Source organism: Cheilinus undulatus, linkage group 2 (genome assembly GCF_018320785.1).
Source record: "Cheilinus undulatus linkage group 2, ASM1832078v1, whole genome shotgun sequence".
NCBI lineage: Eukaryota > Metazoa > Chordata > Actinopteri > Labriformes > Labridae > Cheilinus > Cheilinus undulatus.
In genome coordinates this window covers 32,970,789-32,989,959 of record NC_054866.1, presented here as the reverse complement: position 1 = coordinate 32,989,959, position 19,171 = coordinate 32,970,789, and the positions used below count along the sequence as shown (strand labels likewise).

Here is a 19,171-nt window from a genome sequence, read left to right as displayed (position 1 = left end):
GTTTATGATTGCAAACACACTTTGATTCCCAGGTGAAATCAATGTTCATAATCTTGGTAGAATTTTAAACTTAATGCTTTTATCACCATTTGCTTCAGGTATAGGGACATGATTTTTTCCATTAACACTAAGAACAAAGTAACAAAAACACTTAAAAATGGTCAATCATTTATATTCATCCACCACAGCTTAGCATTTCTGATTCATTCAATCCAAGTGTCCTTGACCGGAGAGTGCATTAGTGAAAATATAAGCACACAATACTCACGCATCCACATCTGGCATCAGATCCAACTTGCAGGGGAAAATCTCAGACAGTAGAACTCGAGTGTAAGCCTTGCCTAGTGACTGCAGCCTTGACTCCAGGTGCTGGGAAGAGAAAGACAAAAACATACAAGGTCAAAAGAAAAGCTTTCAATCCACACATCAAACACCATTCTCTATAGGGTTATAAAACTGCACTTTATCAAATCATACACATAATAAATCACAGAAGATGACATATGCTCACAGAGGTACAATCCTGTAAGTGTTCCAGTCAAGGCTGTCCAAAGCTTTTGGCTCTAATCTAGACAACAAAAACAGAAGACTTTCAGCTAAGGCTCTGGAGCCTCATATACTGTATATATGTCTGTGTATTTATCTATTTATTGCTGAAGCTTCCCTAGTCTAAAAAGTGGTTTTGATTCAAGCAATGTAGCAGAGACATTTTTCTTCTAAATCATGGCCTCCAGCTTCTTTTGGCATTCTCAGGCCAGATGGAGTGTGTCATCCCTTTGGGCTGTCCTCTGGGTCACCTTCCAGTTGGCTCTGGAGAGAACGCCTCCACAGGGGGGTAAGCATCTGGACTGGATGCCTAAACCAACTTAACTGGCTGCTTTCAAGAGTGTGGGTTCTGCTCTTCCTACTTCACAGGTAATCAGTCTCCTCAAATTATCACTGTCTGCCAATGCACAAAAGAAAGGATAACTGACTTGGGTTTTTCAAGGCAGAATTGCATTCCCTTAATATGAACAAACTGAAATCTGATTTGTGGGTGCTGCTGTCTTACAGTGGCCATGACAAGTCAGCAGGTACGGGTGTCTGCAGACTGTGACAGCAGGAATGAACATTGGATAAACAAAGTTAGACAGAGGGCACTGATGGCTTAGCGGTCAGGCTGTGCATCGAGTATGTAAGCTGGACATGCCGGTACAATGCTCTACATTTCCATGGCATGGAATGTAAATTCAGGAAATTTGTTTGGAAATTTCTGTATTGTAACAAACAATAAAAAAACAATAAAAAAGCTTTGAGATAAATCTTACACTGTTAAAAAGCCTGTTTATTTCACTTTTAACTGGTGCCACATTTCTTAGGAACATGCATTTGTGGGATGAGCAGCAGAGCTGAGCATGTGGGTTATGCCCATGAAAAAACTGCGAAAACATCTCTGCTAATGTTACACAGCTTATGTTGCCATCGACTCTTATTTGGTGGATTGGATGGCATACTGGCAATTTAATCTTCCCTTAATACTTTTCATGCTGTTTACCAGCCTGGTCACACACTGATGTGGGATGGCATCCCATGGTTGTGTTGGCTATGTAAGTTTCTTTCACACCTATCTGGGTAAACATAAAAAAAAAAATCAAAAATCTTAGAGGTTGACTGGATGAACATTCTTTCTCTGTCATTACAGGCCAATCAGAGCAATATAACATACAGTGTAGAGCATGGTGCAACCCTTGAGTGTAAACTTCATAATCTGAGCTTGACAGGCAGTCATTATCACTGTTAACTAACAGTGGAGCCAGTTGGCAAATTGAACTCTTGTCAAAGTCGGCCAGGAGAGCTGTATCCAAGCAAATCTCTTTACCTGCCACCATTGTTCACCAGCTTTCTGAATGACTAAACCCTGCCTGTAGCTACTGACTTGTTCTCTTCAAATGACATGGATTTGTCTATCCATTTACAGACTAGTAATGAGAGTTTCAGCTTGAAGCTCTGCAATATGGGTCTGTCTGGTGAAAGACACTGAATCTGATCAGTTGATGGGCTTTGCAAGGCTACAGGTGGCCAGGGCTGGAGTCTAACCTGTGGGTCCTTTCCTGCAAGTAATTCCCCACTCTCTCCCAGTTTTCCTACATTATTATTATTTTTTTTTTTATCAAAGAACACTCACGTCATACATTTAACCATTTTATTGCAAAATGGATATGGATACAGCTTTACTTGGTGGGGAAGGCTCTGCTTAAAAGATGCTCCCTGGGTTAGTTAAGCAGTATAATTTGACCTTCCAGGAAGCCCATATAGAGACACCCATATGGATAGACACATTCATAACAGTGCATTCTAAATATAATAAAGTAAGTTCAAAAGAGGTTAATCCATAGTAGCATGAATCTGAATGAGGGTGCAACAAGCTTTATGCTATAAAGGAGGAGGCTAGGGTGGTGGAGGTTAGGCTTTGCCAGCAGCAGCAGCAGCAGTGTGGTGCATCAGCATTAATGCAAGCAGGGATAAGCGGAAAGTACTTCATATTAAAATACTATGCTGTGTTGAGAGAAGGAGCTGTGATTGGTTATGGGAACTGGGAAGACCAAAGTCTAGTCCATTGTAAGTCCACTAAAATTGATTTGCTTTTATCTTCTGGAAATGAGATCCAACAATAACAGATCAAGCAAAAATTAGCTTTTCTCCCTGGACAGTCATCCAGATGCCCCCTTTTCTACAGAAAAACCTTTAGCCCAGCTGTGCTCAGCTCAAGGGAATTATGAGCTTTCCGAGAACTGTTTGGTATCAGCCAGGAGATTGGCTTAAGAATTGGTGCCTTGTGTAGAAGGGAGTCCATCTTCCTTAGTGCAAGTTCAGCTCTCCAAGGATCACAGCTTTGCCTTCCATTTACCAGAGCACCTTGTAGAGGAGTGGGACCATACAGGACTGCTCTCCTTTACTTCCTCAGGCCCCGTGGGTACAAGCCCAGACAGCATCAATAAATATTAGCCAGTTCAAGGATCTTTGCTCTCCACCGACTCTGTCTTTGAAGCTTTTGGCATTGGTACCTGGACCAAGGTGTTACTCAGGAATGCAGCAGGCAGCCAAACCAGGTGAAGAAATCTCTTAAATGTTCCTTTGGTGAGATAAAAGTATGGATGATGCAGATATCTACTGTCCTTGGGAGTATCATGAGACATTTCTGCACCAGTGCTGTTGCCAGAGATAGCTGTGTCCCCCTTACCTGAGAGGTTATCTGACAGAATACCTCTTAATCTCCAAGGATCAATATGGGAAAGCTGGTTGGTCTTTCAATTCAAATACCTCCTTTTAATCCATCCTTTCCAGCCACCGTTATATAAAACTTTTCACTATGTGGTTGACATTTTTCCTTTAATGCTTTACATAATCCTTCAAGTTATGATATTTACAAACAGGATAAGGGCTACATAAAAGCTTTTAGATGTAGACTGACTGATAAACCTTTTAAATGTTTAAGTTCAGCACCATATCCATACTGGGATATGTGCTAATTATACACAATGCAGTCAAGATAACAGATAAAAGACAGGAAGCTGATGTATGAAACAATAGGAGACCAATATGTTGTAAACCCTGAAGGAGCAGCAGTGGGTTAGAAGAGACCAGAGGGGACTTTAGGTCTATCGATTTGTAACCCTGACAGAATTGTGTGCATGGTAATGCATAAAAAGCTGAACTTCAAAGAGTTCCTACTTGTCTGTCTGAGATCAATGGAGCATCACAAGCTGGCATGCGCAAGTAGAAATGAGACAATTCTCCTTAATCTTTTAAATCATGATTCATAGTGTCATTTATAACACAATAAGCAACAATTCGGAGTGAACAAAGATTTAATCCATGATTAGTTTACTGCTTAGAGCTTAAATATGCAAAATTCAACTTCATAACAAAAGTTGTCTCAGAAGAAAAGCTAGGATTCTGACTACTATGTGATAAACTTAACAGTCATAATTAAAAATTGCTTGTTCAGGTTTAAGATAATTAGAATAACTTTAAGCAAGTAATTCTAGCAGTGACTCTTCAATACAGCTAACCTTGAGGCCAACAGTAGATTCAAGGATAGGACTTTTTTGAGCTGCATCATCCTAAATGTGAAATAACAAGCTCCCAGAGCTTGTTCTATCAGTCCTTCGTGTCACCAAAGCACTTGTCAGAGAAACTCACATTGATGAATATTACAAGCCATTGCACAAGTGGCCTCGGGACATGTAGACTGTTGAAATAAGGATTCACACTCTTACCTCCAGCACTTTTGGGCTGCCCTGCCGGCCCAGCGTGCCCAAGATCAGGCCCCATCTCTGGGCTGATCGAGCCTTGTCGATAGCCTGGAGCCTTAAGGAACGCATGGCCTCGTGGTCATAGTACTCTCTGCTGAACACCTTGCTGTAGGGGTCATATCTACCAGGACACATGAAAAGCAGCAGAAACATAGGTGTGTGAACACATTGAATACATTTCACAAGATATTTCCTTTTGTTCAGGTGTCTATCTTTAGATAGAAAATGCAGGAAAAGATGAAAAAAATCCAATTATGAAAAGTCATCTTGTATGACAGGATGTATCTTAGGAAAAAAATTAGGTATTTCTGAGCGTCTAATCTGCTTTTCTTTGGCACAAGGAGCTCACTTGAGATTAGATCTTGTTTATGAGAGTCTTGTGATCTGTGTGGCAGAGCGTATGTCTGTAATACAATGTAACTTTGCATACAAAAAAGATAAAAACAGATCTTCATTTTCACCAAACGTCATCACACTGCAACAAAATGGATGATCTTGTTTGTTGTAATTCCTTAATTTATAAGAGTTAATCAATATCTTCCCTATGCAAAATCTTCTAACAACACATTATGTAATAAATAATGCCACATTATGCAATAACCCAACAAAATGTAATGAATTTTCCCCAATAACAAACACAATCTGCAGCACTCTTTCAATGAACAATATGTCACACATATTCTAATGTTTTCTAATAAATTATTACAAAATGTGTGGGGTTATAACACAATACAGAGTTGCAATGTGTTTTTAATTGAAAATGTAGCAAAAAGTTTGCTACATGAATGCTACATGACACTGTGTCATAGCGTGCAACACTCACACATGCACCTACAAACACACAAATACACAAACACAGCTCCACGATCATTTAGGGAGGAAGTCTGTGGATAAGGGATGGAGATAGTTAACTTTTATTGATATTGATACACTTATCAAAACTCCAAACAGATCCAAGTCCCTACTGATAACACTTTTTATCCTTCTTTGTTGTTTGTTGGAAAGAAAAAAATGGCAATAAACTTTTGACCAAACTGGTATAAGCTGTGTAGTGCTTGAGTTACAAAGTTAAAAATGTCACTATTCCATCTGTTACATGTTTTACATTGCTGAAACAACCAACCAAACAAATGTCTGTCTGTTGAAACTGCATCGCATCTTTTTCATCTAAAACAGAATGAACTTTTCTTACTGAGTTACATCGAGACATGTCATAGCATTTCTTCACATTGCCTAATTATTATTACCGCATTGATCCTGAGCACATCATGAAATAACTGTCTATTTGTTTATGTCTGCTGATAAACCTTTTTTACCCTGCTGATTTCAACTTTAATAGCATCACAGTTAATGCAATGAGGCTGACAGCCCGAGTATTTAGGCAAAGAACATGTAACAGCAGTCAGGAATTTTATTACAAAATGTGGGTGTTTTTACAGAAGGAAGTGAAAACGAATTGCATTTTGTTGAGATATTAAATAATGTTTTTCTACATCTCCTTTTTTTCTGATATATATTGTCTGTCTAGGCTCACCATCTGTGTGTGAAAAGTTTTTTATTCTAATTGAACATTATGGACACACGCTAGTGTAGATGAAGTAAAATAGTAATTACAGTGGATCAATGGGATAGAAGAAAGACTTTAGTTCCACAGTACCTGTAGGCAGGGATATCTGGATTTGCGATCATGATTGATTCCAGATGAAACCTCCCATCTCCCAGATAACTATAGAGAAACACAAATCAATTCAACGTTAGAAGTCAAGACAGGAAAAATCCTTTATGGAAGTCAAAATCCCCTAGACAATCAGAATCCAAAGTGCAACTATAACAAATACTAGCTTTTCTATTGTGCAGTTTTATACTCTCAGCTTTCTCTCTAGCTCTATAAATAAATCCATTCCTCTCTGGGGCCTTTTAACAGATAACTTAAGTGTTGCCAGGCAGATGGTCTAACACTGGGAGGGAAGGGGTCTGCGAATCTTTGCTGTGAGGGAACATGACCCCAAAGACTAGAGCACACAGTTTACAGAGAATACAAGCCCTGCCAATTAGTCCAGGCTCCTGTTTGGGTTATTCACCAAACCATAGGTATAGAAGGGCTTATAGGTGCCTGAAAACACAGAAAAACCCTCTGTCTGGGTCAGGCTTTAAAGAGTCCTGCTGTTAAAATGAGTGGCTGAGGTCAGTCCTCCTACTCATTACTGTACTCTCTCAGTAGGCCTACTGAGACAGGACATGCAATTAAACCCACTAATTGGTCAGCTTTAAGAGCAGCTTGAAGCCGTGGGTGGTTCGCCATATAAGCTACCTGGAGGCATCTATTACCAAGACTTTACTTATAAGCATGTATGTGTTTGTTTGAAGTACACATGTGTTGCTGTGTGTCATGTATTACATTGGATATCAACACAAAATGAAGCAGAGCTGAACCTCTCCTCTTTGCAGCATTCAAAGACTTCACATAATTATTCTCACAACAATAACTCTGCTGCACTTCAGCCATGTTTGTCCTCAGCTCTCTGTAGCTTTAAGAGCCTGGAGTGCTTTCCCTATAATCATAGCCCTTGAATCTACATTCTATTGTTCTATGTAAAAGTGCTCTTCCTAAAATGGAATCTATGTGTTATGAAACTGCAGATCTATACATTCATATTCTACTTAATGGTCTTATGAGACTGAGACATGGAAAGAAAGCTGCAGAGAGAAATGGTTGACAGATCTGTTCTTACAGCTCTTTCATGCACTTTAAAGCTTTTTAAAAAAATACTTCCCTTCATTATAGAAATGAGACACACCAGGCCTTTCCTAACGCTTCGAGACAGACCTCAAAGACTAATACGTTCAAACTCATTCTCTATAATGCCTGAGTAGCTCAAAGCTTGAAAGAAATGCAATTAAAAATAATGTATTTTGGAGCGCTGACTCATTTTGAAGTTATGTTAGATGCCAAAAGTTGGATTTTACTCAGCTGTTCAAGGTGATGAGCTAAAAAAAAAACAAAACAAAAAAAAAAAACACTGTTAAAAAGAGCTTACACTATACTGCATGTTACAAGAGAGTGGCCATCACATGGCTATAAATATTAAAGTATGACTGTGTAATGGTCAGAGTGGATTTTCACATGAAAACAAATGCTCTTTTTGGACAGACCTTTCATTCTACTCACCCTTCCCTTCTTCCTCTCCTGCACCCACACTTCTACTGCCTCCCCAATCCTGTTCACCAGTTAGTAGGGATGGTTATTAAAAATCTGTATTTTCTGGTACCACTACATGATTGGTCAGTATAAAAAAAATACTTTTGAGCCCAAGGTCAAATGGTAGTCCTATTTGGGTTAACTTTTACAGTCCGTCGATGCAGGGCTTCCTATTGGGGATGGCTGTCATCCAGACACAGCCAGCTCCTGTTTCTCTGTTGTTGAGTCTAATAAAATAGATTTGATTGGCAAATTGCAACTTGCTTTTCCGGTACATTTTAGAAGCATGTGTCACATTTTGTTGTCGGTAAAACATTTCTGTGTAGCTTTCGCTTTATGCTTCAGGTAATTGTCTTACGAGAAAATAAATCTTCTCCAAAGTTGTAGTTCTCTTGCAAACAGAATAAGATTATCCTCCAGGATTCTCCTATATTTTGCCACATTCATGTCATCCTCTACCTTTACCAGCCCTCCAGTGCCATCTGCAGAGAAGCATCCCCACAACACGAGAGATGTAAGAGAGGATCCAGAAAAATGCTGGCTGAAAAATCGCTGTTGACCTCCATCTGCAAGGGAATGTTTTTTATAATTTAGCTTGCTAGTTAGCTTGTGTTTGTTTGTGACTTTGAATGTTTAAGCTTTGCAAATACGAACACTGAAATACACATACAAGTGCATCCCAAAAATGTGCTTAAGTTATATTTTTCCCTCAAATCTAATCTAAAACTTTAACTTGCATGTATTCTGTCTTACAGTTAATCAAAAAATAATCTCAAAATATTAGAATACTGTAACTTCGCAAAGCAGATTAATTTACCAGACTCCATGTCTGTCATCAGGCAAATCCATCTTGAAAAGTTCCAATCCACAGTGTTTGTGCTGAAACCGTGTGCTGTTTGGACCAATCAGCGCCATTTCCGCAGAACTAGGCGGTAGCTATGGGCGGGGTTAAATTGTTCTAGCTGATTGCAATGGCTGCTACAACACAGCAGCTGATTTATCAGAACTGGACCACATTTCTATATAAAATAAAGAGTAAAACAACACTAAAAACTTTTCATGATGGAAATAATGTTTTCATTGTTCTGCCAACCTGTTTCAGGTCAGATGTAGCTGTAGGAACGTGACAGTTTAATCAGAAGTGGACCACATTTTCCTTTGAAACAAGAAGATAGCCTGTCTGCTCAGTGCACAAGCCCAGCCTTATTTTGTCTTGTTGCTCTGATTGGCCAGTCACGAATTTGACAGACGGAATGTTCCTCCAATCACCTTTAGAGAGTTTTTTTCAAAAGTCCTGCCCTTCCAAAAGGCTTTCTATGGGAGCTTTCCCAGATGAATGTAAAATATATCCATGCAGTAGATACATGAAACACTCTGTTTTAGGTTAATAATATTGTGGAAAAGTACATTTTTTGGTCAGTTATTTCAGTCCTGGAAAGAGGTGTAATCAGCTGATTGACTCAAAACACCTGCAAAGGTTTCCTGAGCCTTTATTCTCTCATTCTGGTTCAGTGCACACAACCACAATCACTGGGAAGACTGCTGACTTGATTACTGTCCAGAGGATAATCACTGTCATCCTCCACATGGAGGGCAAGCCACAGCAGGTCAATGCTGAAAGGGCAGGCTGTTCTCAGAGGCTGTATCAAAGCATATTCATGAAAAGTTGACTGTAACAGAAAAGTCTGGTAAGAAAAGGAGCACAAGCAACAGGGATGAGCTCAGCCTTTAGAGATTTGCCAAATAAAGCAGATTCAAGAATTTAGAGGAGCTTCACAAGGAGCAGACTGAGGCTGGAATCGGTGTATCAAGAGCCAACATGCACAGTTGTTTATCAAATGCTGCTGTGATCACTTCTTAAATAAATAGCTCTTATTTTTGACTACTTTCTGTTATTTTTATTTTACTTTAGAATAGTTGACTTAACATAGTTACAATTTTCACCTAATTATAAGAGAAATTAAAAAAAATCAATGCAGAGTACTGTTTGGAAATGTTGGCCTTTTTCTGTATAGAGAGAAAAACAGAGAGAAAGAGTGATGTACCATCTCTAAGGCAGCCTAATCGATTCTCTCTACCATCCACCCCTACACACATCAAAGACAACGCACATTGGATTAGTAGGTGAAGCACACACTAACCCTTCCACTTTCACTTCTTCCACATCCACACACACAAACTAAAACACCACACACACGTAGCTTTTCTCTCCCATATGGCCTAGCTTATCCATATAGTGAAGCTTGTCCTTGTGTAGCTGTTTTAATCTTGTGCTCTGGGAGGTTTTAATCACACAGACTAACACTAGATGTGTAAGGATCAGACACTCGGGGTGATGCACCTAGACATAATTATACCCAGAGAATTACTTCAACTCACTGTATATCACAAAGCGTAAGACTGTGCCGACTATAGAGCTTCAACCAGATGTACTGTATGGGCAGAAAGTGGCTATGGAGGTGTTGTTCATATGCCTGATGTTGTTACTTTGCCAGGAGAGCCCTCCTCCCTGTAGTACAGGTGGGATAAGCATCATTTTGATAGTCTCACTTGGACTATATTTTTATTGATGTGAATAAAATCAGTGAACATTAAGTCTTTTAGGACACATGCAGCTTTCTATTGGAGTTTTCATTTTGTTCTTCCATTTGTTGAAAATGAAGGGGAAATAAAAACCGTTCACACAAGCTGAGACAAATTCAAAGACAAATGGTGACACTTTTTTATCAGTTCCCACCATGAATGCACCACTGTGGTTTTCATGCTTTCTGAAAACATCTCTTTCAAATATGGCAATTTGGCGAGCATTTTGTGGATGTGTTGTGGTTGGTTTGTTTGTCTGGCTTTATGCAATTCAATGCTTTGTGTAAGGGACTTTTAGTCTCTGTTCTGAATCTGCCTCTGCCTGTTTCCAGCTGCATATAGAAATCTGTCACGCCAACACACCTAGCAATGTCTGGTGTGATTGTAATGATGCCATACTGATTATTTCCTGAGTCATATAGAGGGAAAAGGCTATACAAAGAATAATTATGGCATGAGGGGGTGTGGATGAGTCTAAGCTGGTAGACCTAGGCTGAACAAGAGGTTTCTTACATTATGGCGTTAACATGGCGGTCCAGGCGAGGGGAGGTACAGCCTAAAATTTCTCCTGGGGACAGAGGTCGACACTGTGGGACCAGCACATCATAGTCCGACTTTAGCGCTGAACTCACGGCCTGCAGCATGGAGAAGAAAAGATAGTTTTAGATTTGTATGTTTTGACAAGTTCAGTATCAACTTATTTCTTGTTTTCTGGATTAGTCTTAAGTTTAGACTTGTTTTCTAAAAAGGAAGCTTTGTGGAAAAGCCTTACAGTAACTCTCAGAGGCAACCATGACAGCACTTTATATTAATAGGAAAACATCAACCAAAACTAGTAAAAAGTGTGTGGATGACAGCGATTCTCATTTTCTTTTGTTCTTTAACAGCAGGTCACATACAGTTGTTGAATGAGGTACGAAGGAAAAATAAAAGGAGACTGGCCACCAACAGGAGTAGGGGAGTAAGGCACTTCAAACAGAACAGTAAGAATTAACATTAATTATATAATAAACAATAATAATACATTTTATCCATAAAGCACTTTTAATAAACTTGAAGACACTGCAATAGCGATGGATGAAAGTATTTGGTCACAACTGTTAGTTATTGTGTTCAGGTGTTTCAATAAGAACTGTTGCCATGAGTGTATAAAATCACCTTGCCACGCATTCTACAGTTGCAAACATTTGTGATACAAAATGGGTCCTTCTAAAGAGCTCAGTGACTTCAAGCGTGGTGTTGTGCTGGATGCCGCTTTTGCAATAAGACGATTTGTGAAATATCATCCCTACTGGATAATCCACAGTCAGCTGCAAGTGATATTTGAAAGTGGAAGCATTTAGGAACAACAGCAACTCAGCCACAAAGCAGAAGACCATGCTAAATCACAGAATGGGATCAATGACCTCCAAGACGCATGACGTGTAAATGTCACCAACACTCTGCTCATTCCACAGCTGAAAAATTTGAACTTTCACTGGTGTTAATGTAAGCACAAAAACTGTGCAGTGGGAGCTTCATTTAATGTATTGTGCCACCTGTTAAATTTGATGGAGGAAGTATAATGTTTGGGGCTGCTTTTCAGGGTTTGGGCTAGGCCTCTTATCTCCAGTGAAGGGCAATCTTAATGCTTGAAAAAAAACTTTATGAAGCTTGATGCTATAAAGGAGGAGGCTGGGGTGGAGGAGGTGATGCTTTAAGCTATAAATGAGGAGGCCGGGGTGGAGGAGGTTAAGCTTTATGCGATAAAGGAGGAGGCTGGGGTGGAGGAGGTTAAGCTTTATGCTATAAAGGAGAAGGCTGGGGTGGAGGAGGTGAAGCTTAATGCTATAAAAGAAGGGGCTGGGGCGGAGGTTAGGCTTTATGCTATGCTTCCAACTCTGTGGCAACAGTTTATGAAAGGCCCTTTCTTATTAAAACATAGCTGTGGCTCAGGACAAAAGCTCCTGGGCAAAAAGCAAGGACTATAAAGTCATGGTTGATGAGTTCAGTATGGAAAAACTTGACTGGCCCACATGGAGCTCTGACCTCAACCCCATCGAGCACCTGTGGGATGAACTGGAACAGAGATAGTGAGCCAGGCCTCCTTATCCAACATCAGTGCCTGACCTTATAAATGCTCAACTAAATTAAAGGGCACAAAGTTCCCCCAAAACACCTTAAAATCTTGTGGAATGCCCTCCAAGAAAAGTGGAGGCTGTTATAGCTGCAAAAGGAGGACCAACTCCACATTAATGTACATGTATTTGAATACAATTCCATTACTGGCCCTGTTGGTGAAATGTTTAGGCATCCGAATACTTTTGTCCATATAGTGTACATAAAGAGCAACATTAGACACAGATAAAGCCAACACAACAACCAACCAAAAGTGACAAAACAACATCAAAATCACACATTCACAGCTTGTTTGAAAAGGTGAGTCTTGAGCAGTGATTTAAATGTGGGTATATTCGTGCAGTCTTGAATATGTTTTGGGATTGAGTTCCAAATGAGGGAGGCGACTATAAAGAAGGCTCTGTCCTACCAGGTTTGATGCTGGGTTCTTGATGGCAGTGAAAGGAGGTTGGCGTTTGAAGAACAGAGGCTACAGGTAGGAGTGTGATGGTGTAGGAGGTCAGTAAGGTAGGAGAAGGCCAGGTGATTAAGGCCTTTATGAGTGAGGAGCAGGATTTCAAACTGGATGCCATATAAGACGGGCAGCCAGTAGAGATTTTGAAGCGCAGGGGTGATGTGGTCACGGGAGTGAGTGAGGAGGCATCCTGCAGAGATCTGAATGTAATGAAGTTTATTGAGGACTTTTGAAGATGCACTGTAGAGCATGCTGTTGCAGTAGTCTAGTCAAAATGCAATAAAGGCTTTGTAAGTTGGGTGACAGTCAAAATACCAAGACTGCAGATGTGAGGGGAGGGAGAAAGGTTGGAGGTGTCAATTTGGAAGTTGAGGTTTTAAATGTATTTGATGAGTAATTTGGGGCCAATGATCATGATACCAGATTTATTGTAGTTTGGTGAAAGGAAATGGTTGTTCATCCATGTTTTTTTGTTATTTCAGAGAGGCAGTTGGTTAAAGTGGAGCAAGTTTCTGTGATAATTGAGGTGTTGGAATTGTAAAGCTGGATGTCATCAGCGTAACATTGAAAAGGGAGACCATGATGATGGAGGATGTTATGAGGGAGAGAATATGATGACAGGATGAGCAGGATGGCACCAAGTGCCAAACCCTGGGGGACACCTTGTGTCAGAGAAGCTGTGGAGGAGGAGCAGTTATTAATATGGATTAATTGTTGCTGGTTTGTGAGTTGTGACTTGAACCAGAAGAGTACGGCGCCAGTGAAGCTGAGGGAGTGTTCCCGACAGAAGAACAGAATGGAGTGGTTGATAGTGGTGGATGAGAGAGGTGTCACAGGGATTTTTTCTATAAATCTGTGGTTTAATGCTTTTTCCCTTTGAGCCTCCATAACTCCACAACCACCCCACACAAAAAGGGGATATTCTATCAAAAATAACTAAATGAAAATTATTAATAATAAAAGTAGTACATTTATTTAGTCAATAGGACCTGAAATAAAAGTGTGGCTTGTAATTAATTTTTAAACAGCTTAGTCTACAGTGTAGAGAACTGAATGCGTCTTTTCATTATTCTAGTTAAAGTGAGCAAACAGACAAAGCCTTGTACCCTCCACATGTCTGAATTTTATTGCAATCAATTATTTATTTTTATGTGATCAACAAATGCTTTATAACTCATTTTCAATATATTTTAGGCAATCACTGGAGGTCTGGATATAATGGTCAGTTGGATTCAGCTCAAACTAGCATTCGTTCAGCTATCTGGATGCCGTTTTAGTGGAAGAAACATTTTATATATATATATATATATATATATAAATAATTTCATTTATTTATTTATTTTTTTACTTTTTGGGGTGTTTGGAGAAACATGTCAAAAACATGGTGTTATGTAGACCATGAAGGATCCAGCTTTATAGTTATTGCAATAGCATACAATGCTATTGCACATTGTGAGAGTGTAGGTGTTTCTTGAATTATGCTGGCCTGTAGGGAACCAAAGCAAAGATGATGACAGATTCAGGCAATTCTTTTTACATCTATTGACTTTACTCTGATGTTGCTGAATCTCAACTGCATACTACCAATCCGTTCAACATATGCCTGATACATATAAGTCATAAAAGTCTAAGAAGAGCATGTTGGCTTGGCAAGTCAATTGCTTGAATCAGGAGCTTCCTGGTTTGCTGAACCCTTTGTCTACTTACTGTTTTCTTGGAGTCACGCAAATCAATACATCTGAATAGTGAAAAAAGGCAAACATACACAGCTTCCACATGGCATCCACATCCCAATCCAGGTGTCAGTAAGAGCTCACAGCTATTTTTTTCACCATCATGTCTGGCCTGGACTTTTTTCTTAAAGAGCTTGTGAAACATCAACCCTGTGGTACACAGTCAAGCTCTATGCATCTTTTTTTTTCAGGACAACCTGGGCTTTAAGAATAAATTTACTACAGTAATGTCACTTGAATTATGAAAAAGTTACTAGACTCTAAAGACAAAAGAAAAAACAAATTGGAATTTGAAACTCAAAGATTTTCATTGATAACACACAGTAAACAATAGTGACAAAGCATTTTCTTTGCACGGACTTGTTCTCCCAGCTCTTGGGGACAAAACAGTGAAAAAATAAACATTCTGTGACTAGCAGTTTTCAAAATATCTAAGTAAATGCAAGAGAAAGTCCATGTGCTTTCTTGCAGTTAGATACATTTGTGCGGTTCCTTTAAGCAGTAGAGAAGCAACTGGTCGACTACAACTCCCACAATGCTTTGCATCTAAACGTTGCCCTAAACAAATATGGCACTGCCCACCGAAGAAAGCCAAAGTAAATGATCGAAAATAGATTAAATATACAAAAAGACACTTATTATCGGATCTAGCGCTGTGAATTTTATATTTAAAGACCCCGAAAAGTCACTGAAGTTCCGGGCTTGCTAGAACGGCTTCCTTTAGGGCTACGGAGACATTGAAGGTAGCAAACAAACGGCAAAATGGTCAGCTTTCAGAAGAAAAGTGAAAAGAGTAAGTGTCTTTGACATATGGTTAAAAAGTTATTAATGTTTTTTTGAACTGTGTCGCTTCTTGTTTTATATGACAACCCTGTCTTCAGAGACCCCGGGAAGTCAGCTTCTGGGCTCACTAGAAAATGTTATGTAAGAGCCACGAATGCATGAAGAACATATATAGAAAGGCACATTACAGAGCTTTCACAGGAAAAACAAGTTAGTGCCTATGACTTAGGGTTCAAAAGTTACCAAGCAATTTACAAAGGGGTGTGCCTCTGGCACGATCCGTGCCGCTGGAGCTCTAAGGGTTAAAGCAGAGAGGGTTGAAGTGATTAGCGATGCTAAGACACTAGGATTTTGTGGATACACTGTGGTACAAGAGCCTCGATTTGATTGTATGTTAAGCGCTCAAGCCTAATTTCAAATACCTTCTTCTGCTTGCATAAAACAGTCTGTTACTGGATTACACAAGCAGTGGTTTAGCATCAACAAACCCTACACCTGCTGTTCTAAAAAGTAATAAATAGGATTCATTATTATTTGTATTTATTTTATAATTTCCAAATAGGATATTTAATCAATGTCGGTGTTGCTTTTTATTTTGAAATTTTGTTTCACTAAATTTTCTATCTATGTTCATAGGCTATGCTAAAGACTGTACCAGCTATCACAGGCAGTTTCAAACAACACAACATGGAACAGACTGTTATTGTCACTAGTGCCAGTTCAAGCTATAAATGAGAGAAACCACAGTCCCTATGAAAAGTATCAGCCCCCTTGGATGTTCCACCCTCTTGCTGATTTTATGAATCAATCGTGGCTAATACAATTTGGCTTTTTTGACAAAAAAAAAAACAAAAAAAACAAAGTGAAAACAGATTTCTACAAAGAACGCCAATAAAAGAAAATGTGTGAAGTAAAATAAGTGACTGCAGAAACATTCAACCCCCTAAAGACAGATTAGTAGATGCACCTCTGGCTGTAATCACAGCACAGAGTCTGTGTGGATATGTCTCAATCAGGCTTGCACATCTGGACACTGAAATTTTACTCCATTCTTCTTTGAGGAACTTGGAATTTTTTTGTATCCATCCCCTGACTTATCTTTTTTAATAACCTTTTCTCTGAGTCGCCAAGAGTGTTCTTTTGTCTTCATGGTGTAATGGTAGCCAGGAATACTGATTAAAAAGTGACTGGATCTTCCAGACACAGGTGTCTTTATACTACAATCACTTGGGGCACTTATAAGCCCTCTATATGAATCCAGGACTTCTAGCAGTATTTTCCCAATGAGCCAAACCCATACAGAGTCATGACTAGGGATATGCTGTTCCCCATTTGGCTAAACGTTCATTTAAATTGTATTTAACTGACTAATCTAAAGAGAAGATAAAAACGTAGAAAACAGTCAAAATTATCACAGGGTCACTGTGTTAGCCAGGCTCACATCACACCCGCTAACATTAGCAGCTAGCTCCGCCAGCCTTTGATCCTCTGTGCACATTAATATCATGCTTTGAAATGTGGCTTCTTTTCACTTTGGGTGGTTAGTTATATGTGTGTTCAACCTTTGACAGCCTAAATACAACTTTATGTCTACTTATTACTTAACAACTGTCATACTGTGCTGCTCCTACTACAAGCTAACTGCTAAGCTTCCCATATTGACATCCTATTAAGTGCTGGGGGAGAGCTCAGACAGGAAGGCAGCGGCCGTTCACTGAAGCTACAGTGGCTCCTAGTGGCAGGAGGTTCATCACAGTTTAAAACAGCATTATAGACTGGGATTTCAATCCTGTGTATGAGAAATTAAAGGTAATTTGTCAAACTGACTTGTAAATCTTGCGCTGGCTGATTTGATAAATGGTTAACCATGGCCATCCTTAGACATGAACCCAAAACTGAAGGTGCAGTCTGGACCATGGCCTCTGTGAAAATTTACACCCTAGCTATTGTCTATCATGTCTTTTATTTTCAGTCAGTTATAAAATTTCGTATGGTGAATTAAGATCCTTTTGTGTTTCAGATTTTTTTTTCCTGGAATTCCTAAATCTTATTTACTTTAAAAATAGTTTCATCATAAAATCATCACTTTTGTAAAACTCTGCGCACATCCCATTTTGTATTTAAGGTTCATGTTATGACTGTGAATTCAGCTGTCACTTCCCACTTGTCAATAAACATCTAAATGTGCCAAGCTTGAAATGTTTCCAGCTCCATGCTCATCCAATTCCTTTTTTTTATTTGTGCCAATGAGAGTCTGTATTTTTGAGTGAAATTACATGATTTTATACACTCTGTGCACGTGCTTTGCATATCAATTCCTGTCACTCTTCTTCATGTAAAGGCTTCTCTCTTTTTTGATGTAAACAATAGCTTGCCACATAGAAAAAAAATTCACACAATGAATTCAAAAGAGAAAGACGTGGAATTTTAGAGCAGAAGGACACGTGAAGAGGTCGTATTTGAGGATGAAGGATTAACAGCAAGGTAATGACTCACAGAATGGGAAAGGTCAGCAGTGATGGCTCTGATTGTCTGTGATCTTTAATGGGTCGTGCATGACACTTGGATTTTGATAAATGCAGCTACTCAGGATAAAAAACATAGATTTATGATTCAGAGTCACCGGCAAAAACACTGTCCAGTCAGCAGTATGTCACACTAAAATTATGTATTAAAGAATGTATGCTTGAAAAACGGAAATTTTGTATTCCTGATAAAAAGAGCACCTTCTTACTCAAGGAGCAACTTTTTTCAACACCTTCATCATGTAGGGCAAGGAAGAAGACGATGAGAGAGCGAACAATTACAGCAGAAAATTAAATAAAGAGTTAGAGTGCTTGGAGGTGGAGGGAGAAATTTAACGATTTAAGACTAATTTAAGGCATTCCACAGAGAATAAAGGGTGAACTCCCAGCTCCTCCTGCCTCACATTTGACCTCAGCAAGCCTACGACTGAAAAAACAGGCATACATGCTTACAGTACACCATGCAAACATATACACACACACCCGGCATTAAACATAACCCACCTGCAGAGAAAGGTTTAAAAATAACAGCGGTTACATTAGTAGAAAGCCCAGAGTGCTTCTGGTTCAACACAGCAAATGAAATGCATTACAGAACACAGAGGGAGATGTTCAACCTTAATACTATAGCTACTGCCACTGCTTATATAAAGAGCAGAGATAAGCACGATGCTGAACCAAGAGGCCTTCCGAGTTCATTCCACCTTTCAAATCCAAAATAACCGCTGCTGGGTTCCTCAAACCCACACTTGAACTGAGCTTAAGTGTGGAGAGCAAGCTTGTTCATAAAAGCCAGGAAAAGTGCAGAAATATGTATGTATATATATATATATATATATATATATATATATATATATATATATATATATATATATATATATATATTTGTATGTGCATGTGTGTTCCCATACTGTATCTATAAAAAAATACTTAAAAGAAGCAGAAAATAGACAAAAGTGACAAAAACTCCTCAGGTGTAGATAGAGAATCACTTTCTGTCAGCTCTTTCTGAACAAAGAAAAAACCTTTTTCATAAAAATTCAAATAGAGCTGGTGTTTAATCACCTGCAGTGCTGCCACAAACTGAATAGTGCTGACGAGTGCCAGAGATTGCCCGGGAGTGAAGTTGAACTTGACCGTGTCCAGGAAGTGTCCATTGTCCATCTGGATGTCCACAAACACGTAGAGCATCTTTATACCTGCAGTGGAGTCTATGGGGACTGTGGGAAGACAAAAAGAAAGGCAGATGAATAATTTACTCTGTTGTGTCAGGTTAGCCAGTGGCATATACACTATTGATGCTGCCTCAAACATTAACACGCAGCACATGTACAGTAAAACATTGGAAACTACAGAACATGCACACTATACCTTGCAGCAACCGCCCACTGCGTCATCTAACTGAAACTCATTCAGTGTGATTCTCCAGCGCACATGCAAGAACTGATGCAAAGACCTCAATTATTTAGTGGAAGCAGAGG

At 39.3% G+C, this 19,171-nt stretch overlaps 1 protein-coding gene across 2 annotated transcripts in view; it reads right to left on the bottom strand.

Annotated features, from left to right (window-relative positions):
* Positions 1-19,171, bottom strand: part of dph1 (diphthamide biosynthesis 1) — a 119,571-nt gene that overhangs the window by 18,481 nt on the left and 81,919 nt on the right. For both annotated transcript variants that reach the window (XM_041797790.1, XM_041797799.1), the window contains 5 exons: positions 18,756-18,910; positions 10,591-10,712; positions 5,953-6,021; positions 4,260-4,416; positions 269-369 (listed from right to left, as the gene is read on the bottom strand). In XM_041797790.1, coding sequence (XP_041653724.1) covers positions 269-369; positions 4,260-4,416; positions 5,953-6,021; positions 10,591-10,712; positions 18,756-18,910 — 604 coding nt within the window. The remainder of the gene's footprint in view (positions 1-268; positions 370-4,259; positions 4,417-5,952; positions 6,022-10,590; positions 10,713-18,755; positions 18,911-19,171) is intronic.